This window comes from Prunus avium, chromosome 2 (assembly GCF_965620075.1).
Source record: "Prunus avium chromosome 2, drPruAviu1.hap1.1, whole genome shotgun sequence".
NCBI lineage: Eukaryota > Viridiplantae > Streptophyta > Magnoliopsida > Rosales > Rosaceae > Prunus > Prunus avium.
In genome coordinates this window covers 33,827,490-33,852,071 of record NC_142285.1, presented here as the reverse complement: position 1 = coordinate 33,852,071, position 24,582 = coordinate 33,827,490, and the positions used below count along the sequence as shown (strand labels likewise).

At 39.7% G+C, this 24,582-nt stretch overlaps 2 protein-coding genes across 3 annotated transcripts; both read left to right on the top strand.

The window, feature by feature from the left end:
- The first annotated feature begins 2,118 nt into the window (after window positions 1-2,118).
- LOC110759263 ((+)-neomenthol dehydrogenase) lies at window positions 2,119-4,389 on the top strand. Of its 2 annotated transcripts, XM_021961313.2 has the most exons (5): window positions 2,119-2,240; window positions 2,322-2,568; window positions 2,987-3,061; window positions 3,683-3,770; window positions 3,855-4,389. In XM_021961313.2, exons 1-5 carry the CDS (start codon window positions 2,221-2,223, stop codon window positions 4,235-4,237), a joined length of 813 nt encoding a protein of 270 aa, XP_021817005.1. In that variant the 5' UTR covers window positions 2,119-2,220; the 3' UTR covers window positions 4,238-4,389. The 2 variants fall into 2 exon arrangements, with proteins under 2 accessions (XP_021817005.1, XP_021817004.1); XM_021961312.2 differs by having other exon boundaries at window positions 3,683-4,389.
- An 18,344-nt stretch (window positions 4,390-22,733) lies between these two features.
- LOC110759262 ((+)-neomenthol dehydrogenase-like) lies at window positions 22,734-24,582 on the top strand. The gene is made up of 4 exons (XM_021961311.2): window positions 22,734-22,837; window positions 22,934-23,180; window positions 23,623-23,697; window positions 23,910-24,582. Exons 1-4 carry the CDS (start codon window positions 22,818-22,820, stop codon window positions 24,462-24,464), a joined length of 897 nt encoding a protein of 298 aa, XP_021817003.2. The 5' UTR covers window positions 22,734-22,817; the 3' UTR covers window positions 24,465-24,582.

Below are 24,582 nucleotides of genomic sequence, written 5' to 3'. Positions count from 1 at the left end.
TTTCTACTTATCAACTGGCTCTTGAACTCATATTATCATTTACATTATTATTCATCAGAAATTCTATGTGGTTGATGTCCATCCTTTGTTCGAAATTATCGATATCATTTCGGTATATACTTCTTATGGACATGTTGACAACAATTATATTAACACCTTATCAACAATCCGTTATTAATTCAGAAATGACGTAGGTGTACAGAAGAATTGAACATTCAATTGTTTAATAAAGAAAAAGACAACATGGGTCTCTTTGACAATCATGTTATTGGATTGGAGCAGCCAAATTCACCAATGTTAAATGCAAAACTATACTTGAGACTTGGCATGTTATGAACAACGTGCGTCACTAGCCCCTTCTTTCTCATTCAATGACTTCTAGAAAACATAGGAACAAACGAATCGATTTGAATATAATAATACTCAAAATACAAAGGCTTTCCAACATCTTTACGTTATAAAAGAAAAGAAGGCTCCTTCTGTTTAGTCTCATTTTTTACCCTTGCTTTTTCCTAGAAAGATACATTTAGGCTTTTACCATCTTCTTATTCATTCATATTGTGTATGCAATGAGGTCATATCTCAAAAATAAAAATGTTGTGCATGCAATGATGTCATATCTCACTATATCTCACCAAACCCAGTTATTAACTTATTATTACTTTCATGACCAAAAAAAATAAAGTTACTTTTACGTTTTTCTTTTTTGGCTATACCACTTTTTTGTCAACAAGGGAAAAATTGTACTTTCCTAAATCCAAACTAACAAAGGCCATAATGGGCTTACTCATTGACAAAAATTAACAAAAATATAAAATCACCTGAGCATGATCCAAAAGCATATAGGCTCTTTAGAAGATCTTAATTAGTTCTTTTTTCACATGCCCATAAATAGGGCCCAAAATAGAGAAGAATTCTACAATACATCTTAGGAAAAACTCCATTTGCCTTTCAGAATTAAAATATGGAGTTAAATTCCTATTATTGATACTCCTATGTTGACTTCACATGGAGGAATGAAAATGCGAGTGGCACCCACAAAAAGTAGGAATTCAACTCTTGATTTTGAAGGAATTGGACTCTTGGATGAGAGGTGGTATTGTAATTCCTGAAGAACTAACCCATTGGAAATTCAACTTTTTTATCCATTATATCATCGCACAATTTTTAAAATTCCAAATTTGCCATCTACTTTAGCCCAACAACGAGGGCATTTTAGTAATCAATTTGGTTTCAATTCCAATTCAAGTGAATTTAACTTGTAATAAGGAATTAGTCGTGAATTTAACCCTAAATTAGTACCACTTCCATATGATTTAGTAACAACTTAAATAGGAATTCGGAATCTAACCTCCTCAATCCAACTCCTCCTCTATTCAATTCCCCCTAATCCAATTATGGATTAGTAAGCATGCCATAAATGTACCATACCACCCTTGAAAAACCTAAAAATTACAATGCTATTAGTGTTTTTTTCCCTTTCCTAAAAATCATAATCCAAGGACAATAATGGTATTACCCATATAACTCAAATTAAAATATTACAATTCAGTTGGTCCTTTTTCTTCAATTTATAAGGTTTAGGGGTGTATATATAAATTCAATACAAGAAATGAATTTTATTATAAATTTCTCTAAATTTTTTAGAATGCCCACTGATCAAGGAGTGGCATCAATGTTTAGTTTCACTTCTCTGGGCTTGGTTCCCCCATTGCACCCAAAAAAAAAGAAAAAGAGTGGCACTGTGGCTCCTAATTCTTTTTCTAATAAGAAATTATAAAAATTTCTTTCTGAGTTACCCGGAACAAGGAATTAAGAAGTGAGGCATCAATGTGACAAAGTATTCTAGGGGTATATGTAAGTCAGTATAGTCCTGCTGCAGACCAAGAGGCTTGACTGTAATTGCAAAATCAAGTGCAATGGGATATGAACACGTGGTGCATTAGGGAGACTACAAGAGTACAATGGGGCCTACCTAAAAGTTCTCTTTTCTATTTATTTATTTATTTTTATTCTTTATATCAACAAGCTCATCATTGAGAATGGGCCCTACTTTAATCATCTGTTGCTCAGTTGGGGCCCACTTAAAAGTGTCTACTTTCTTCTATATACTGTTCAAAATTATTGAAAGTTGTTTGAAAATACAAGTCGAAAGCTTCGAAATTGCAAAGGCTATCAAATTGTTCCCAGTACTCACAGACATCCTACATCAAATCATCAATGGCCGAAGCAAAAAAGAGGTATATCCATACGAAAATTTCTCCCTTTTGTTTAACTTTCTTCCCTGAATTTGTTGTTGCTTTCTTCTTCTGTTCTTTCAGATATGCAGTTGTTACAGGAGCAAACAAAGGGATTGGGTTAGAAACTGTCAGGCAATTGGCCTCAAACGGAATCACTGTAGTCTTAACTGCTAGAGATGAAAAGAGGGGTCTTGAAGCTTTTGATAAACTCAAAGAGTCTGGCCTCTCTGGTGAAGTGGTTTTTCATCAACTTGATGTGGCTGACCCTGCAAGCGTTGCTTCTTTGGCAGATTTCATCAAAACCCAGTTTGGGAAACTCGATATCTTGGTAAGATCAAAGCTCGTTTCCTGAAAAGTTTCTGTCTTTTCAATTTAATTCGTCAAATCCAATTTCCCTTTGAATATAAGCATAGATGAGTTGATGTTGAGACTGTAAAATTGAGTGGTTGGCACAAACCCATCATCTTATTGTCACCACTTTCAATTGTGAGAGTCGAATTATGTTCGTCACTCGGTCTATGAGTTCTTCTCCCATATTGATTTGATCCCTCTGTACAATTTATAAGTTACCCCAGAAAGATTAGTGGCTGGCATTAGTGGGTTTGGCACACTAGCGTATTTGGTCTCCAAAGCTAAGCCGTTTAAAGGCCTTGCACATAGTAATCAAAGGATCTCTCAACTTTCTTTTTTCTTTTTCTTTTCTAGATTTGTTTTGTTTGCTTTTTATACAGTTAGATTATCTACAGGTGAACAATGCAGGGATTGGTGGAGTCATACTAGATGCTGATGCTTTTAAAGCTTCGGAAAATTCTGGTGGTGGGGTAAGTCTTGCATTTCGTTTTTTGTTGTTCCACCACACACTAAAGGTGATGTGTGAGGAGGAAAGCTTCTAATGTCGGCTATATATGTTGCTGTTTGATTCTGGTTAGACTTCATCTTGATATTATTAACACAATACCTTATCACTAGCTATATCAAAAAGTTAATCTTCAATGTGCTAATATGAAAAGTTAACTTGATGTGTGGTTTGGCCAAGCGTCTGTTTGCAACGTTGGGGTTAATGCCATGCCTTTTTAACAAGGGGAAAATGATCTGTGTTGTGCCATTCCAGAATTCCTTAAGATACTTCAATACTCTAATGCTCATATATCTGAGATTCTGATGCTTCCTAGAACAGATATGAATTAAGTTAGAGTTAACCAATATGTTGCTTATCTTATATGGATTCACTTTTCTTGCCTGGTAAAAGTTTCCACATTCAGAAACTTTGATAGCTTTTTTTTCTGAAAGAAAATCTAGATAAAAGTTCCCCATTTACTCCTTCGATCTGAATAGTATTTTCACTGTGATGCGCATGTGCAACTTTTAATCACCCTACTTTCTTGTTTGAGGTGGGTTTATAAGAACAGGGCCAAAGAATAATTTTCTGCGTACTGATGCAGGAAGGAGCAAACATTGATTGGACTTGGACTAAATTTCTGACTGAAACGTACCCGTTAACAGAAGAATGCTTGCAAATAAATTACTATGGTACTACAAGAACAGCTGAAGCACTTATTCCACTCCTCCAGTTATCCGATTCACCAAGAATTGTTAACGTTTCTTCCTCCTCAGGGAAGTTAGCGAACATACCAAGTGATTGGGTTAAAGGCGTTTTTAGTGATTCTGAATACCTAACAGAAGAGAGAGTAGATGAGGTATTGACACAGCTACTAAAAGACTTCAAGGAGGGTTCCATTGAAAGCAAGGGCTGGCCTGTTTTTCCTGCATATAGAGTCTCAAAAGCGGCAATAAATGCATATACAAGGATTCTAGCCAAGAAATACCCCAACTTCCGCATCAATTCTGTCTGCCCCGGCTATGTCAAGACAGATATAAACTTCAATACCGGCATCTTGTCCGTTGCAGTAGGTGCTGCAAGTGTTCTGAAGTTAGCATTGCTGCCCAGTGATGGCCCTTCTGGCCTCTTTGTTCGTTCTGAAGTATCATGTGCATGATAGAAGATGATCAATTTGTGCTAATACATGTCATTTGTTGGGGCAGCATCTTGGATTTTCAATGTAACAAAGTATGTTGTTAAAATTTATGTAAATCAGTGATGTGAAAGTTTGTTTGTTAACTAAAATGGATGCATGCTCATTAATTTCTATCTTAGAAATCTTCCCTAGATTGGTTTATTGTTCTCCAAATTTGACCAATAATCTCCTTAAATTTTTTTTTAATTAAATTTTTTGTAATTCTTATTTCACCATTAAAAAAATAAAGAACCCACCAAAAAAAAAAAATTCCAATCTGAAGCGTTGAAATCATCCCACAGTCAAAAACAGAAATCCGTAACCAGTCCGCATCTTCTGAGTTCGCAATGGAGAAGTTCCCATAAAAGAAAAGAAGGCTCCTTCTGTTTAGTCTCATTTCTTACCCTTGCTTTTTCCTAGAAAGATACATTTAGGCTTTTACCATCTTCTTATTCATTCATATTGTGTATGCAATGAGGTCATATCTCAAAAATAAATATGTTGTGCGCCGCAATGATGTCATATCTCACTATATCTCACCAAACCCAGTTATTAACTTATTATTACTTTCATGACCGAAAAAAAAAGAAGAAGTTACTTTTACGTTTTTCTTTTTTTGCGATACCACTTTTTTGTCAATAAGGGCAAAATTGTACTTTCCTAAATCCAACCTAACAAAGGCCATAATGGGCTTACTCATTGACTAAAAAATTACAAAAATATAAAATCACTTGAGCAGGATCCAAAAGAATATAGGCTTTTTAGAAGATCTTAATTAGTGCGTTTTTCACATGTAAGCCCATAAAGAGGGCCCGAAATAGAGAAGAATTTTACAATACATCTTAGGAAAAACTCCTTTGCCTTTCGGAATCAAAATAAGGAGTTAAATTCCTATTACGGATGCTCCTATATTTACTTTACATGAAGGAATGAAAATGCGAGTGGTACCCACAAAAAAGTAGGAATTCAACTCTTGAGTGAATTCAACTCTTGAGTGAATTTAACTCTTGAATGAAAAGAAGGAATTGGACTCTTGGGTGAGATATGGTATTGTAATTCTTGAAGAACTAACCCATTGGGAATTCAACTTTTTTATCCATTATATCATCGCACAATTTTTAAAATTCCAAATTTGCCATCTACTTTAGCCCAACAACGAGGGCATTTTAGTAATCAATTTAGTTTCAATTCCAATTCAAGTGAATTTAACTTGTAATAAGGAATTAGTAGTGAATTTAACTTTAAATTAGTACCACTTCCATTCGGAATCTAACTCTCCTCAATCCAACTCCTCCTCTATTCAATTCCCCTTATTCCAATTATGGATTAATAAACATGCCATAAATGTACCATACCACCCTTGAAAAACCTAAAAATTAAAACAATGCTATTAGTGTTTTTTTTCCTTTCCTAAAATTCATAATCCAAGGACAATAATGGTATTACACATATAATTCAAATTAAAAATATTACAGTTCAGTTGGTCCTTTTTCTTCAATTTATTAGGTTTATTATAAATTTCTCTAAATTTTTTAGAATGCCCACTAATCAAGGAGTGGCATCAGTGTTTAGTTTCACTTCTCTAGGCTTGGTTCCCCCACTGCACCCAAAGGAAAAAAAAAACAAAAAAAAAGAGAGTGGCACTGTGGCACCCAATTCTTTTTCTAATAAGAAATCATAAAATTTTCTTTCTGGGTTACCTGGAACAAAGAATTAAGAAGTGAGGCATCAATGTGACAAGGTATTCTAGGGGTATATGTAATTAATCAGTGATGTAACATTTATGCAAATCTAATGGTAAACATTTACGCAAATCTAGCACCAATCTAAGTCAGTCCTGCTGCATCCCAAGAGGCTTGACTGTAATTGCAAAATCAAGTGCAATGGGGTATGAACACGTGGTGCATTATGGAGACTACAAGAGTACAATGGGGCCTACTTAAAAGTTCTCTTTTCCATTTATTTATTTATTTTAATTCTTTATATCAACAAGCTCATCATTGAGAACGGGGCCTACTTTAAGCATCTGTTACTCAGTTGCGGCCCACTTAAAAGTGTCAACTCTCTTCTAAATACTGTTCAAAATAAAAGTGGAAGGCTTCGAAATTGCAAGGGCTCTCAAATTGTTCCTAGTACTCACAGAGATCCCACATCAAATCATCAATGGCCGAAGCAACAAAAAGGTATATCCATACGAAAATTTCTCTCTTTTGTTTAACTTTCTTCCCTGAATTTGTTCTTGCTTTCTTCTTCTGTTCTTTCAGATATGCAGTTGTTACAGGAGCAAACAAAGGAATTGGGTTAGAAACTGTCAGGCAATTGGCCTCAAATGGAATCACTGTAGTCTCCTCCATATCCCTCCAAGACTGAGTTTTCTTTAAGTCTATCTGAAGCTTCACTCTATATGCCCAAGTGAGAATTTAATAAGTTTGTTTTTGCTGATACCGGAAAGAGGAGAAGTTGATTTGAGTAAACTAGTGACTGAAACTTATGAGTGTCTGCCGCGCAAATCTCACGGCCTGGAGTTCCGGGCCGAGGGGATATGCGTTGACACGCGGTTTCCTGCTTTTGGGTGCGGTGCGGTTGTGCGCGGGCGTGCCAGCACGGTCTACCGTGCGTCTAGGTGTTGATGAGTGTTGGATGGATAAGTGGTGCGCCCGTTTATTCGGCCTGTTGAAGAGGCCGTGAGGGCGGCCCTGACGAATGCAGATTGGGACCATCTTCCCCCCAAAGGCAGCAAAGTGAAGAAGGTATCAGCTGGGCCGCCTCGACCAAGTGCCCCGGCCGTGGCCGTCCCCAGGGTGACGGCCCCTCCCCTGGCAGGATCAGCGGCCGTGGCTTCCACCGCGGCCCCATCTTCGACTGCGGCCCTAGCTCCCAGGGCGACGCCTGTGATGGGGGCACGAAAAATGCTGGCACAAAGAACCGTGCCAGTCTCCCCAACGCCTCGACCATCCACTGCTGCTGGTAGGCTTTGCTCATTTTTATTATTATTACTATGTATTTCTTTATTCTTTGTCGGCCTCTCAAAGCTACTTGGTCCTTGGTTATCTCATCTCTCCTTTTCTTTGCATACAGTCCCGGGTCGTAAGAGGAGCCGTGAAGCGCCAAGCACTGAGGCCGCAACGGTTAAGGCTGCGCCGGCCAGAGCCACCGTGGTAGAGACGGCGGCGGTAGAGCGACCGAAGAAGATGATCCTCTTCACTTTTCCGGAGGACGGAAGTGGGGAGGAAGTCCCTCCTGTGATCGTAAGGGAAGCTCCCCCTGTGGCCGTAAGTATTTCCCCTTGGCCTCCGTTTTTTTTCTTTCTTCACTTTGCAGGTTACCCCCTTCCCCTTTTCTATGCATTTTGGTAATCTGGTTCCTCCCTCAGGATGTGGTGATAGTGGAGGAGGAGGCTGCGGCTGAGATGCCGCATGTAGAGGAAGCGGCCGCCGTGCAGATGGTGGTCGAGGAGGAGGTCATGGCCGAGGAGCCAGTCGAGGAGGTGGTCGAGATGTTGGTCGTCGAGATTGCGTCCGCAGAGGTGCCGCCTGCTGAGGAGACTGCCGAGGAGGCCATTAAAGAAGCTGCCGATGAAGGCGCCCAGGAGACCGTCGAAGAGGCCGCCGAGGACGCTACCGAAGAGGCCGCCGAAGAGTTTACTGAAGAGGCCGTCGAAGAAGGCGCTGCGGCCGTGCCTCATGAGCCTTCGCTGTCCGCTCCTCGTCGTCCAAGCGGCATTGCCTTCCGTCCGGTAAAAGTCTGCTTTCCTTCTGCCTGACCTAACTGCTTTCTTTTTAGAGTTTTACAGTCTTTCTGACCGAATTTTTCGCTTCCAGCCTTCCCAGCTGTTGATGCCGTCGTCCACGGTTGTTGCGACCATCCCCCCTGTGCAGTCGTCCCAGGACTCAATGGTCGTGTCTGAGCCGGCGGTACCTGGGGCCACAGTCGCGAGTGTGCCGAGCCTCCTGCGGACCACCTCGGCTGTCATGACCGACCTTTTGCTCGCCTTGAGTATTTAGTCTTTTTCTTCGTCATTCTTTTATGTCCTAGCTAATCGTTTCTTACCCAAACTCTTTCTTATGTCTAGGAGGCCACCTCCTCTGATGATCTCGAGGAGTTATACGCCAGCCTTCATGAGGAAGGAGGTAGCTCGGCCTCGGCTCCCCTAGACGAGGATTCCAAGATCATCGTTGAGCGGCTCCGAGAGTTCCTTCTCCTTGATGTTCGACAAATGACCGCTGCTAGGGCGATTACGGAGTTTAGGTCCTGCTTGGATACGGCCATGGCGCTCGGTCTGCTCGACTCGGCTCAACTGGATGAACTGCAAGCCCGTCTGGCCGAAGGCGAGGAGATGATCGGCCGGTATGCTGAAGCTGTCACGCGGATGGCCGAGGGGAGCTCGCTCAAGCAGGATCTGGAGGTGATTAAAGAACAAGTTCAACCTGCAATGACCCGATTGAAAGAAAATGACCTCGTCGTCCAACGAGAGAATGAAGAGCTTGCGCAGGTTGAGGCCTAGATTACCGAGCTCCAGGCTCGCTGAGATCTCATCCTCCAACGCCGAGATGGCTCGGTCGCAGCCGGGAGCGAGCTGAAATCCTCGGCCAAGCGAATCCTCAAAGCAGCAACTGAGACGAAGAAGGCCCTGGCCGAGCGGAAGCTGATTCGAGCGAGGTGGCAGGCGAACATCAACGGTGGGGACATTGCTTGGAGAAGGATCACCTGCCTGATCTGGGGAATGTTCAGCGAAGGGGTCTAGGCGGGCGAAGAGCGGCCATTTTAACTATTTTTCCTTCTCTTTTCTGGGATGTAATAAAAATTCACATACATTTTAAAATTATCTACCCATATAGTTTATCTTTTGTTTTATGACTTCACACAGACAGATATATATATATATATATATATATATATTATTTCGGCCGTGACTGGCCGTTCTTTTTCGTAAGTAATGCCCCTTTTTATCTAAACGTAAGGCAAGGGCCTTCTTTTCTGAAAAACTAAATGTATACTTCCCTCTCTGTATGTTGGCCGTGCCCTTTGTTCGGCCTGTCTGCCTACTTCCTTTTTTTTCTTTTTCTTGACTTTTTTGTCGTAGGTTCTCGGCGCCATTTTCTTTTGAACTTGCGCCGAGTCGTAGGCGTCGAGTTTCACCTGTCCTGAATTCTCTGAACTCCTGGGCACTATCTGCGAGCAGTTCTTCCTTCGACTATGTTGCTTGACATCCTGAAGAATTTGAACCACTGTTTTTAATAGTTTATCAGTGTCACGGCCGTTGGCCGAGACAAAAGGAGATGTGTCCACGGCCGAGCTTTTTGAGGCGCGGCGAGCCCAAAAAACCTTACAGAATAAACTGCGCCAAACTGTTCGGTTCATTTTTACACATGATTTTTCATGTTATTCACCCACTATTTTGAGTTAGTTCTTGACATTTTATAGCTTTTTACTTCCTTTTTGTGTTTTCTTAGATTTTACCTTGGTTGGAATGAAAATGAGCTAAAAGTGCATTATTGGTTATAAACTTTGTTTTTGTTCATTTTCGTAGGTCAACTTCTTGGCCTGGGATCAACATGCTCTGGTGCTCGGATGAGGTCATGATCTTCATGAGACTTGTTCCAATGGATGTTAACTACAACATATCCAAATTTGAGCTCCATTGGGCAAGTATTGCCTATCCAACCAATCCAGCATGTTACCACAGCTCTGGAAATCCGGAATTGGCCAGCTTTTACCTCCATTGTGTCATCTTGATTATTCTTGTTACCATAACACTTGGTAACAAGAATTTACCTTAGTAGATGAGATATTTTCTGAAGCATTTGGCATCTTTGTGAGGACAAGGCTTCATCATTTGCAAGGGGACAAGAAGACAATGGGTGAAGACTTTGCATTAGAATACTAAAAGTAAAAGCTGGAAAGGAGGAGAGAGGGAAGCAAAAGGGAATTGCAATCTGAAGTTGGGGAGGCTTTTCAACGTGGGAAAGGAATCCATTACAGCATTCTACAGATTGAGGAGCAGATTGGAGAGCTGGGAGCTAGGAGAAAGCCAAGGTGCAGCCAAGCAAAGTGGAGAAGAAAGCTTCCACCATTGATGACCTTGAAGCTTTCATCATTTTCTCAAAACCCTTGAGCCACTCGTACTGGTCTTGATTGCGAACATCTTCAACAACACGTTTAGAGTTCATCACTTGAGTATCCATGAACATTGGTAGAATTGTTTAGGGTGGATTCCGAAACCCTAGTGTTTGTTACATTTTAATTCCACTCTTTGATACTTCATCCCTGCTATTCTCATTTAAATTCAAAGTTCATTTACTTTCATGCAATAGAAATAGGTCACTTGAACCAAACCAAACCCCCCCCCCCCCCCAATGTGTGTGTGAGTTGTGTGTTCGACACGTTATGTGTCTTTGTTACTGAATTGCATTTGTTTCTGTAATTGTTTTGGACTTTTGGTCTGCGCTGTGTTCTTGCATTTTCTGTTCTGAATCCAACCGTATAAATAACGTGAAATTTGGATAAACGGTTGGAAAGTTATAGGCAAAACACTGGACAGAGGTCGAAACTGGAAAAACAGAGAAACGAATCTGCCCAAAAACGACCGGTCGTCACTGTTCACGACCGGTCGTCACTGTTCATTGTACTGTTCATGGCACTGTTCACAGGTGATAAATAGGTGATAAAAGGGTGATAGAAAGTGCTGTTTCTGTTTTTCTTTAGTTTTCTTGTGTTGTTTCATTTCTTTTACATTTCTTTACTCATTTTCAGTTTCCAATTTGCATTTGTGCATTTGTGGTGTGTTAAATTAGTGTTCTTTACGTACTCAAACTAGAACTTATAGGAAGCCGACAAGTTCTTCGTGGGATCGACCCCGTACTTACATAATCTATACTTCGTTAGATTCGTGCACTTGCGGGTATTTTTAATTGGTTGTTTGCACATTAATTTGTGTCCTCTTAGGAATGCAACACAAACCATGGGCTTGCTTGATAGATACGGCTTTGTGCACCTTGGTGCCCCCGGTTTTGAACCGTTCTTCATGATAAATCGGATGTCTCTGGACTGAAACTCGTGAAAAGGCCTGCCCCCTTGCGCATCGTTTTGCGGCCTTTCCTGCTGGGTCGTTTGCGCGAAAGGTTCGACCGCTGCGACCGAGTCGGGTAGCTTCAGAAGAACACCGTGGGTTTGGCCGGGATGAGCTCGGTCTGCTGGGCACCGAGGAATGGTCACCTGGTTCTGCTGATCTGTATCATAATGGGAACCTAGATGCGTTTTCGTCGTTGGAATGGCAGGATCGTGTATTTTCCATGGTAGTGCAGCGGTCGAGCCATTCCGATCGCATGGTTGTGGCGACTCTTCAGTCACTTCGTTTTGGTCGGACTGTGCCTGATCGGTCGAGGTATGGGTTGGGCCGAACTTCTTGGCCGTAGACACCGCAGGGCTACGCCGTCCTAATGCTTTGGCTAAAGCGCGGAGTGGGCCACGTGATGTCTTTGCCGAGTAGGTTGGTCCAGAATTCGCCCACGTGGGTTGGGATTGCCCCCAGCTGTTTGTCGGTGGCAAAGAATGCTGGCCGTAGCCTGATGCTTGGGTGTGGGCCGAGATGCCGAGGCTGCTGCTTTCGTCGTAAGGCTCGATTCTCTCGCGCTCTTGGCTCCTAGGTCCGGCTCTGGGAGGTGTCGCGGGCGAGGCTACCGGCATCCTCTCCTGAAAGAGCGTTCGCAGTTCTGAGGAGAACCTGTCCATCGCGGCCATGAAGGATGTTTCTATCCTGTAGGCATGCTTGGACATCAGTTCCTCCACTATTGCCTGTTCCTGCATGGACTCGGCCGTGCGATCCGTCGTTACTGGAACGCTGGCCGAGATCCTGACCGCACGTTTGGTCTCGGTAGTTGTGATTGGTGAGGCGGACTCAGGAGTCTCAGAAGTCATTTCGACTGCTTTGTTTTTTAGCTTTGCCTGTGCCCTAGTTTCCACCATAAATTTTTGACAAGTATCCCACCGGGCGTGCCAAAAGTGTCTGCCGCGCAAATCTCACGGCCTGGAGTTCCGGGCCGAGAGGATATGCGTTGACACGCGGTTTCCTGCTTTTGGGTGCGGTGCGGTTGTGCGCGGGCGTGCCAGCACGGTCTACCGTGCGTCGAGGTGTTGATGAGTGTTGGATGGATAAGTGGTGCGCCTGTTTGAACTCGTCTTCTTAATCAAACGATTGTAGCCGAGAGAGGAACTGGTCTCGGCTGTTAGGTTCACGGCCTGAACTACAAGGCCGTTGAGTGATGGTGTTGGTGGTGGGTTTTGGGCGGTGCTCCGGCGCGCTGCTCAGGGAGCGACGGTCGTGTGATATATGGGGTGAGTGAACGAACAACAAGGATGGTGCTCCGGCGCCTTGAAAATCAAGGGTCGTATGATATATTGATGAATGGATTTTCCTTACAGTCTAACACTACTCATAGGAAAGCAAGTAAAGATATTGAAAGTGCATTACAGGAAAAAATAAGTTGCTCCGTGGGAGGCTTTGTTTTGGTGTTGAACCTCTTGAATGTAGCTCGAGCCTTGTATTTATAGGAAGAGTTCCTGGAGGAGTAATCGAGGCTGAAAATCTGCATGGTGGAGCCTGATTAGAGCAAGTGGGCAGTCCAATCGACATTTGGGATCGTGAAGTATGGTGGTGTGACCCCAGAAATCCTGGTGAATCTCGGCCGCCGCTCTTGATCGTGGGATCTGAGCTTCTGGCCGTGGAGACGCATTTATGGCCTGGATAGCTGGTGAACAAATATCTCAAGCTGTCAGAATTCTTGTGAGAATGTCGACGTCTAATCACTCTGATCCTCATCACCAAATCCTGACTTCAGTCACTTCCCACCTTCCCTCATGCATTAAATGCTTCTTTGTGGCCAGTGGGTTTGCTGCATTTAAACAGGCACTACTTCATTAAATGAAGCCTGGGACCCTGTTGTCACGTGATGATTTGCCTTTAATGCTTTGGCCGTGATTTTGTTCGGCCTCGGCCTCGGCCTGCGCTTGAGGCCGAGGTGATCATGCCTTAGCATTTCTTCTTCTGTCTTTAGGAAGGCGAAGCACCCTGGTGAAACGCTGCGTTTCAGTTTTACGAACAAGTGCCAGGGCCGAGAAAATGGGCTCCTTCGGTCAGCTTATGGTCGTGCTTTATTAGGTACAAACAATGAGTTAACAGAAGAATGCTTGCAAATAAACTATTATGGTGCTAAAAGAATAGCTGAAGCACTTATCCCACTCCTCCAGTTATCTGACTCACCGAGAATTGTTAATGTTTCGTCTGGCTTGGGGAAGTTAAACAACATACCAAGCGATTGGGCTAGAGGAGTTTTTATTGATGCCGAAAACCTAACAGAAGAGAGAGTAGATGAGGTACTGACTGAGCTTCTAAGAGATTTCAAGGAGGGTTCACTTGAAAGTAAGGGCTAGCCTTCTTCTATGCCTGCCAATATAGTCTCAAAAGCAGCACTGAAAGCATATACAAGGATTCTAGCAAAGAAGTACCCCAATTTTCGTATCAATTCAGTCTGCCCTGGCTTTGTCAAAACAGATATAAACTTCAACGCCGGCGTCTTGCCTGTCGAAGAAGGTGATGCCAGGGTTGTGAAGTTAGCATTGCTGCCCAATGATGGCCCTACTGGCTCCTTCTTTATTCGGAATGAAGTGTCGGATCTTTGATTGAAGATGATCTATTTATGCAAATTTAATACATGTCACTTATTGCCAAGATCTTGTACTATAATGTAATTTTATGTATTTTGGGCACCAACAGATCCTTTTTAGGTTCTTTCTACATTCAATACGAGGATGGAATGTATATGATGCTTTTTATCTAGGTAAAATTTCACCAAAGCATAATGCTTTTTAGGTCTTTCTGGCCTCACAGGAAGCTCTCAGCTGACTTGACTTTCCCCTTTGGTTTTTGGGGGAAGACTTAGCTGTCCTAGGCTGACTACTCCTTGTTCCTTCCTATAGAATCTTGTGACGTATGCAAGTTTCTTGCGTTTTGAGAAGAGGGACAACACTCCCAAATAAAGGCCGAAAGAGTCACATTTAGGGGGTCCCACCCTTTTTTTAGTGTGCGACCGATGCAGCGGTCCTATTTACCTTTTTTTTTTCCTATCACAAGGTTGTGGCAAGTAAATTAATATATATTTTTAAAAGTCTAGTTGTGTTATAAAGGCATGAGTTGGTGGATGACCACCATACCTCTTAGCATTCACCCTTTCTAATTTTATGTAACCTATACACTAAATACTATAGTTATGGGCTTGTAACTTATGAGTTGCTAATATCTTCTTAACATTGTAAGCCTATAAATAAGAGGTCTTATCAAGATGAGGGACACAAGTTCATAGAACAAATTCTCTGTATTTCTCTTCCTCTTATTGCTCTCTACAATTCCTCCTAGTTTTATAACACGTTATCAGCACGACATTGTTCTTGGTATGTTTTCTTTCTCTGAATTTTCTTTCTTCTTATATGAGCTAGAGTCATCACATGGTATAGAGTTTCTTTGTACTCACCATCAAACTTCATCATGCTCGTTTAAAAAAAAAATCTTATTCTTATTACACAAGAATATAATGCCATTATTATTTTTTATTTGTTTGTTTATTTAATTTATGTGTATGATCTTAATTATTATGATGAGTTTGTATTATACAAAAGATCAGGGCCCGAAGTTCCTCGATCCTCATCATATAACTAGATTAAGACCTAGAGTCCTTTTGATTGAATCAGAACCAAAAGTTCTTTGATTCCAAATAATTGAGGGCGTGAAGTTCTGTGAATTTAAAGAGCACATAAGGACATGAAACTCCTTGATTTTGTATTAATCAAAATCAGAATTCCATGAGGCCTACATATGTCAAGAACCCAAACCAGAAGTTTCGAGTGCATATACATCGATTTGAGTATAAAGTTCAAAGCACAACTATTAATTTAATTTATTTAGATCTACGTATTCGAACCTGAAGTTTTGAATATATGTTGATATGAACCTAAAGTTCATAGTTTTTCATGGATCTTAATACTATACATGAACATGAAGTTCATTCTTATTTGTGCCTATATGAACCTGAATTGGTTGGAAATCCAATTCTTAAACTTGTAGTTTTATCTACATATTGAATCCACATTAATATTGGATTATCTTGGAATTTCATAGTCTTTAATTTATTTATTTTATTCCTCGTTTATACCACTTTACTCATTTTATTTTATTTTATTTTATTTATGTTGGGTTATTAGTTAATTTCGTTTTACAATGGTAATGTCTTGTATTACCGCCCCAATATTGAGAGCCAGAGGCGTCCATTGGAGAAACTTCCTACTTTCTTTTGTGGGTAGGAAGTTTATGATGTCATGAACCAGAAGTTCATTGATCGGATAACTTTTATGTTGTGGCATGACTATCTTGGCAATCCATGTTCTACAATGATACATAAGATTTTTATAAATTTGTAAGGACGTCGTTTAAAGACTCAAACTATTGTCTTGTCCAACAAATATCATTACAAAGAATGCTCACAAATAAAAGCTGTTATAAGATCATCTCAGTCAAAAATTGACTTTGAGCCCTCTTCCCTTAAATCATTCAAGGGGATATTTGTGAGCCTATACAACTTTTAATTATGGATCATTTCACCAGTTTTATTGAATGTGCCTACTAAAATGGTCACATATTTGTCTCTGACAAGATGCTTATGAGCACAACTCCCACATTATCCAATCCAGTCAATTTGACTTGATAATGATGATGAGTTTATTTTCCTAAATTTTGAGACAATACACCATCAGAATATCACATACCACAATCACCACCATAAACTAATTCTCTCCTTTTCTACTTTTATATTTATTCTATACTTTATATTATTATTTTGGCAATTGTTCTGTGACTTGGATACCCATATCCGTCTATGAACGTGCTCATAGCGGATCTTGAGTTTGTGTATAAGGGGTCGTATCTTGGAGTCTTGTAGACCGTCAGTACCTGTACGTAGGGAGGCTGCAAAGGCTTTAGGACAGCGTCTTTGACGTGGTTCACCGTACCAAACTCCCCTTCTTACTTATTATTTATTTTCCTTTTACTTACCTATTATTTTATTTTCTTCAATTTCATTATACCTTAAAAGCTTTCCTATTTATTTATTTATATGTTATTTATAATATAATGTTTTTGTGTTTGGCTTTACGGAAAAGGAAAACTATATTTTGTATATTTTTTTTATAACAATATGTGCCTATTGCACCACCGCAATGTACTAAGATGGGCCCTCAACACAGATTGGGAATTTATGTTGATTTTGATTCACCATCTATCATCAGATATCTGGAGCCCCTGACGGGTGATATCTTTACTGCACGGTTTGCGGATTGTCATTTTGATGAGACAATTTTCTCACTATTAGGGGGAGAAAAATTTGTTCCTAAAGAACAACAAGGCAAACTCGTTCCTGAAGAACGACGTGAATTATCGTGGGATGTACCCACTTTGTCTCATCTCGATCCTCGTATTGCTTAATGCGAAAACGAAGTGAGAAGGATCGTTCACCTCCAAAGTATTGCAAATCAGATGCCAGATGCATTTAATGATGCAACAAAGATGATGAAATCACATATCCCAGCTGCAAATGCACATGCAAGGATTGATGTTCATAATGGACAAAGCAATGTGCCAGCAAATGGCTCATCTATTGCACGCCTGAAGCGTGGCAGACCACTAGGCTCAAAGGACTCAGTTCCTCGAAAGAGGAAGTTGATGGCCAAAATGAATCCAAATGAAATAAATGGAGAGCCCACAATTCATGATTCAAATGCCCCCCAAGAGGGATAGGTACTTCCTGAAAAGGAAAATGTCCTTGGTGAGACAAGTGGCCCTGAAGTGGCAGCTGTACCTGAAAGTCAGGAAATATCCATAAAGTATACATCCACCAATGAATTGTGGAATAGAAACGAGATGATCATTGATGATATATTTGCATTCTCAGTGGCTATTGAGATCATAAAAGATGATGATATTGAGCCGTGCTCTATTGATGAATGCACACAGAGGCAAGATTGGCCTAAGTGGAAAGATGCAATCCAGGCAAAATTAAATTCTTTGGAAAAAAATGAGTGTTTTTGGACCTATTGTTCCAACTCCACCCAATGTGAACCCTGTAGGTTACAAGTGGGTATTTACAAGAAAGCGCAATGAGAAAAATGAGATCACAAGGTATAAAGCGCGACTTGTTGAGCAAGATTTTTCACAAAGGCCTGGAATTGATTATGTGGAAACATACTCTCCAGTAATGGACACAGTTACGTTCCGTTACTTGATAAGCTTGGCGGTTTCAGAAAAACTTGAAATGAAACTTATGGATGTCATTACCGCATATTTGTATAGAGAATTGGATACATACATATACATAAAAGTCCCAGAAGGACTTAAGCTGCCTGAAGTAGCCAGGAATAAACCACGGGGCATGTTCTCAATTAAATTGAAAAGATCATTTTATAAGCTAAAACAATATGGGTGAATGTGGTACAATTGTCTCAGCAAGTATTTACTAAAGGAAGGATACCCAAATGATCCTATTTGCCCATGTGTGTTTATTAAGAAATCAGAGTCTGGATTTGCGATAATGGCAGTTCCTGAAGAACGTCGTGAAATAGTGTTGAATCGGTCCGCTTTTGTCTCATCAAAGGATAATGCATATATAAGTTATACATATGCTAACATGGATTGATATTCTCATATCACAATCCATTAACATAGTGACTATATATATAATGCATCCCTAGAGAATGACAGAAATATAGGTTCTAAAGACTTAACTCTCGGAAGTGGAGAATATTGGAAAAATTCATGCCCTATATAAAATAATAATAATAATAATAATAATAATAATAATAATAATAATAATAATCATAATAATAACGCTCTATAAGAGGTTATGATCCACATATTCTAAATAATTCATCATAGAAGAGATGTTTGTCCCATAAGTGACAACATAAGCCCTTGAGGAGGCATTGGTACCCCAAAGCAATGAGATGCTTATAAATTATGTATGCGCATACACATGAGAATTGTGGGATTGCGAATCGATGATACATTTGGTTTATTAGTAGCTACTACAATCGTCAAGGGCTATGATTATATTAAATCTCGCCTTATGAATGTTGACAAGTTAAGTGATTGGCCTAAAATGGAAATAGGCAATTCCATTTATCACTAAATATGAAAGGTTGGATATTGAGCCTATAACTCAAACACCAAATTACAAATGTTAAGTATGAAGGTTATGGATTGGTGTTTGTGAATTGAAATAAGATCACTAATATGACATAAGGTTTCCTGGTAGAGACATGGTTTTAGTCTCGTATCTCATCGTAGATGCATCCACATTTCTATAAGTACATTTGTTATTTAACGCGAAACTTGTAGCATATGTTAAATGCTTATTTATTAAGACTGTATGGTACATGGAGATCCTCAAAGCTCATGAAATATTTGAGATATATCACATGAAGCAACCCTTTGAAGGATATAAAGTACCACAATATTCTTGATTAAGAGTTAACACTAAGAGTTTGAGTATTTTGAATTCAAATTTGATATTGTTGTAACATATTCTAACTATTAGATTAGTTGTTGATGCTACTAAAGAGTTCAATCATTTGAAAAGTGAATCACAGGTCGAATACTGTGATAAACGATCAGGTATGAAGACAATGTTGCTTGTATTACTCAAATCAGAGAAGGGTTCATCAATGGTGACAGTTCAGAAAAAAGTCAAGAGATTGGAGTCAAACAAATTTGTTCACAAGATAATATGGCGAACCTTTTTACCCAAACTTTTTTCTAAAGCCTGAATTCCAGAAGTTAATGAAAATCAGGGGGAGATATTAATCAGGGGGAGATATCAATCAAGGGGAGCATCCCAATTCTACTACATACATGACATATGCGTGTTGTACTCTTTTTCCCTTCGATTAGGTTTTTTGTCCCACTGGATTTTTCCTAGCAAGGTTTTAACGAGGCAAAATAAGCGTGTCTAACACCATATCAATGATCTAGAAGAAAGTTGCACTCTTTTTCCCTTATCTTCGGTTTTGTCCCACTGGGTTTTCCAAGCAAGGTTTTTAATGAGGCAACGATGTCATTGTATGGTGAACATCCAAGGGGGAGTGTTATAAATGCATGAGTTGGTGGATGACCACCATACCTCTTAGCATTCACCCTTTCTAATTCTATGTAACCTATACACTAAATACCATAGTTATGGGCTTGTAGCTTATGAGTTGTTAATGTCTTCTTACTATTGTAAGCCTATAAATAAGAGGTCTTATCAAGATTAGGGACACAAGTTCATAGAACAAATTCTCTGTATTTCTCTTCCTCTTATTGCTCTCTACAATTCCTCCTAGTTTTATAACTGGGATTTTTAAAAAAAGAAGAGATATTTAGTCATATACCCATTCTTAGCACTAATAATATATATAAATCCTACACCATTTAATTTCTATAAACAAACCCAAAAAAAAAACCAAAAAAATGACAGCTGGCCCTATTTAATTTAATTTTGATTATTAAATTACTTTGATGCCCTATTGAGTGTTTTCGGTATTTTTATGGGGTTTTGGGGTTGGGCTTGTTTTAAGAAATTAATGGCAGTTTTGTAATTTATAAGAAGTTAAAAGCCTCTTAGCTATACTGTAAATGAGATTTGGGTTTGTTTCTAAAGTCCACTTCATATATGGGTTTTTTTATTTATAATTTGGGCTCCTATATTGGGTATAATAGTGAATCTCCTAAAAAATATGGTTAGGAAAAGACAGAAAGGAAGTGTGTAAGATCAGTCATTATGAGATCCATGTTTCAACATGTATTTATAAATAAAAAAAAGGCTTAATTGCTACAGTGCACCTTGAAACATTGGTCAATTCTCACTTTACCCCCTGAAAGTTAAAGTGACCCACTTTGCCCCCTTGACCAAGGTTTGATGTTCCACTTTACCCTCTACCGTCAATTCCGTCCAAAAGTCTGTTAAGTTTGATGACGTGGCAAGGGTGTTTTAGTAATTTTGTGCACCTAAGTTTTTTATTCACAAATTTGAGTGGGTAATGTGGCAAAGTGGAGCCCACCTCCATCATGGATAAAAAAAATTAATAAAAAATTAAAATACAAACATAAAATTTAAAACTTTAAAAAATTGATCTCTCTCTCTCTCATCTCTTCGTTTGTTGTTGTTTTGAGAGGCATGAAACTTCAAAGCTAATTAATGGGTATTGGGGCTGGGGTTATGTGGGAGTGGGGTAGAAAAAACCAGATGGAGGGTTGTTGTTTTGATTTTTGGGACAAGAGGCATGAAACTTGAAAGCTAATTAATGGGTATGCAAGGACGAATGCAGCTAATGTGCTGTATGGGCTATAGCCCATGCCAAAAAAATTTTGATTTTAAAATGTGATGTAGTCTTAGCCCCCCCAAAAAAATATTTATAGCTAAATAGAAGGGATAGCCCACTTCGTACCTACATTCACAGTAAACAGAGTCAAAACTACTTGAGTGGGATAGAAAGCGTCAATTCATTAGGGTGAAAACGGAAAGAAGCCAAGACATTTCTTGGGGGTCTCATTCTAGTTCTATCAAAAGTTTGATTTATTTATTTGGTGCAACCAAGACACTTCTTGATGAAATAGGTCGTAATGGACTTACATCACAATTTCATGGGGAAGCTGAGAGTATTTATATTGCCATGATGTCGTTTGCATTTGTTTTTTCCTTATTTTTGTTGTAAAAAACTATGGGATTGCATGTTTATTTAGTGATCTCAACTCTTTCAAGCCTAGAAGGGTGCAACTCAAATAGTTGTATTATGTATTTGCATTGCATGTTTATTCTATATTGTCTTTTTTTATTAGTTTATATCTTATGTACTATATGCATTTTGAGGGTATGGCTCAATATGTCCCCCCTGATTAGGTATATAATTTTTGTTATCAATGAAATTCACTCGTACCGTCGAGTTTGTTTATAAGGGAAATCCAGCCCAGTGTATTTCGAAATCCTGGATTCGTCCCTGTGGGTATGGGGGCTGGGGTTCTGTGGGAGTGGGCTAGAAAAAACCAGAGGGAGGGGGCGATGGGTCTCGATGGGGAAAGGGGGGAGTAGAGAAGAAATTGGGGGAGGTGTAAGAAATCAGTGGGGGGTAGGGGGCAGTAGGTTTTTGGTTTTTGCCCAGGGAGAGTGGGTTGCTGGAGGAGGGGGGGCAATGGGTTTCTGGGTTTTTCGTAATGAACATCAGCGGAAAAAAAAAATTTGAATGCTTGTCCATATCAATAATGGCAGTCTCTGAGCAATGTGATAATAAAATTGATATTTTATTTAAGGAAAAATATTTTAATCAATAATTGGATGAGATTGAAGAGTGACGAAACACTCTTCCTTCTTTAAACAGACTTTCAAAGGAACCAAACCCAACTTGAAAAGCCGTGTTCTTTACTTCCCAAAAACAAAGATAAGCCAGCCGTGTTCTTTGCAGGGAGGGGTGGGTTGCAGGTGGGGGGGCTATGGCTTTCCGGGTTCTGCACAGGGAGAAGGGTGGGTTGTGGGTTGCGGGTGGGGAGGAGCGATGGGTTTCTGGTGGGTGGGGGATTACAGGGACAGAGAAGGAAGGGGTGGATTTGGTGCGATTGGGGAAGAAGGGATGGGTAGGGTTTTTTTTTTTCTTTTCTAAAATCTATTTTATTTTTAATTTTATGTTTGTATTTTAATTTTTTAAAGTAATTAAAAAACCTAGGTGCACAAAATTACTAAAACACCCCTGCCACGTCATCAAACTTAATGGACTTTTGAATGGAGTTAACGGTAGGGGCAATGTGGAACATCAAACCTTGGTCAAGGGGGCAAAGTGGGTCACTTTAACTTTCAGGGGGTAAAGTGAGAATTGACCAATGTTTCAGGGGGCACTGTAGCACTTAAGCCTAAAAAAAAACCCACACACTATTTAAACATAGAAATACACCCAAAATCAACCCCAAAATCAACAATTGTATATTTTTTGGGTGTGTTTATAAATGGGTTTTGAGTGTGTAATGATGGGTTTTTGGTGTGTTTATAAAGTGTTTTGGGTGTTGGGTTTTTTTATAATTTCAGCCCCCATTTTGGGTGTTTTAGTGAAACTCCATATTATTATTTACATTACTGTCAATCAGAAATTTTCTGTGCAACTTGAAAAATGGATTTTATAATTTTGTCATGGAGATTTTGTATAAGAAAAAAGATGCAATTGGTTTTTAGTTGTCGAATTCACCAGTCTTGCATGCGAAACTGCTTACGACTTGGCATGTATATACAATCAGTCGATGGTTGAGTTGAGGTAAGCACTTGCGTCACCACTCCCATTCTTTTCCTTCTAGAAAACGCTAGAAGCATCCTTAATCCAGTATTTATTTGACCTCAAAATTCAAAGGCTTTCCAAGAACATTACACTATAAAAGAAAAGAAGGCTCCTTCCTTCATTTTAATTAATCTCAATTCTCACAGACCGTCCCGTTTCGAATATATCAATGGCAGAAGCAACAAAGAGGTAGCACTTTAAAGTCCTTTATGCTTTGAAGTACTGCTTTCATAACAATTTCTCACTATTTTTTGTGTTATAAATTTTGTGTTTGTGTTTTTTCAGGTATGCAGTCGTTACTGGAGCAAACAAAGGCATAGGATTGGAAACTGTGAGGCAATTGGCCTCAAATGGATTCACTGTAGTCTTAACTGCCAGAGATGAGAAAAGGGGTCTTGAAGCTGTTGAGAAACTCAAAGAATCTGGCCTCTCAGGTCAAGTGGTTTTTCATCAACTTGATGTGGCTAACCCTGCTACTGTTGCTTCCTTGGCAGAGTACATCAAAACCCAGTTTGGAAAACTCGATATCTTGGTATGTGTATGATCATAGCTGCAGGTTTCTTGAAAAAGTTTCTGTCTTTTGAAATAATTATAAGTCTTAGGCTTACACAATATCCACACAGGTGGAGGTTATATTAGAGACTGTAAAATTGAGTGGCTGATCCAAATCCAACTCTATGTCTTTCCATTGTTTTTCGTTTTTTTTTGGGTGGAATTCTTTCCATATATATGCTATATGATCCCTCTCTGTACAATTTAAAAGCACCCTAGAAAGATCAGTGGCTGGAGTTAAGGGGTTCGGGAAAAGCATAATTATTGGCCTTTATGGTTGGTTTGGTTGTAACAACAAAAGAGATTTATCCAAGTAATCAGAGGATCTACCTACTTCCAATTAATTTCATTTTCTAGAAAAAATTTCAGTTCTTTTCTTTGCTAAAAGAAAGCAAATAGTGAAACAGTTGGACTCTGCACAGGTGAACAATGCAGGGATTACTGGAAGCCAAGTAGACGGTGATGCTCTTAAAGCTGTAGTAGCCACTGGTGCCATGGTAAGTCTTTTGCATAATTTTTATCAATAGCTATCAAAAACTAAAATCTTCAATGTATTTGCTTAATATGAATATAAGTTCTCTTGCTGTCTTCCTCTGTCATATTTTCATTGTGATGTGCATGTCAAACTTTGATCACCATTTTTCTTGTTGGGGGTGGGTGTAAGTAGTTTGCAATAGCCACCATAATAAGTTTGTTCTTACTGATGCAGGAAAGAGGAGAAGTTGATTGGAGTAAATTAACGACAGAAACTTATGAGTTGGAAGAAGAATGCTTGCAAATAAACTACTATGGTGCTAAAAGAACAGCTGAAGCACTTATCCCACTCCTCCAGTTATCTGACTCACCGAGAATTGTTAATGTTTCAGCTGGCATGGGGAAGTTAAACAACATACCAAGCGATTGGGCTAAAGGAGTTTTTACTGATGCTGATAACCTAACAGAAGAGGGAGTAGATGAGGTACTGACTGAGCTTCTAAAAGCCTTCAAGGAGGGTTCACTTGAAAGTAAGGGCTGGCCTTCTTCTTTTTCTGCCTATATAGTCTCAAAAGCTGCACTGAACGCATATACAAGGATTCTAGCAAAGAAGTACCCCGATATTCGTATCAATTCGGTATGCCCTGGCTTTGTCAAAACCGATCTAAACTCCAATGCCGGCGTCTTGCCTGTCAAAGAAGGTGGTGCTAGAGTTATGAAGTTAGCATTGCTGCCCAATGACGGCCCTTCTGGCTCCTTCTTTGTTCAGTATGAAGTGTCAGATTTTTAATTGAAGATGATCCATTTATGCAAATTAAATAAATGTCATTTATTTGGCAGGATCTTGAACTTTTAATGTAACAAAGTATATTTGGACCCTGCAACAAATCCTTTTTAAGTTCTTTCTA

Bases quoted from the DNA above. Each gene is read 5' to 3' on its own strand.
- LOC110759263 (XM_021961312.2), top strand. From the start codon at position 2,221: ATGGCCGAAGCAAAAAAGAG. The intron at 2,569-2,986 runs GTAAGATCAAAG...GATTATCTACAG, and splicing joins TTGGGAAACTCGATATCTTG to GTGAACAATGCAGGGATTGG. The intron at 3,062-3,682 runs GTAAGTCTTGCA...GTACTGATGCAG, and splicing joins CGGAAAATTCTGGTGGTGGG to GAAGGAGCAAACATTGATTG.
- LOC110759262 (XM_021961311.2), top strand. From the start codon at position 22,818: ATGGCAGAAGCAACAAAGAG. The intron at 23,181-23,622 runs GTATGTGTATGA...GACTCTGCACAG, and splicing joins TTGGAAAACTCGATATCTTG to GTGAACAATGCAGGGATTAC. The intron at 23,698-23,909 runs GTAAGTCTTTTG...TTACTGATGCAG, and splicing joins TAGTAGCCACTGGTGCCATG to GAAAGAGGAGAAGTTGATTG.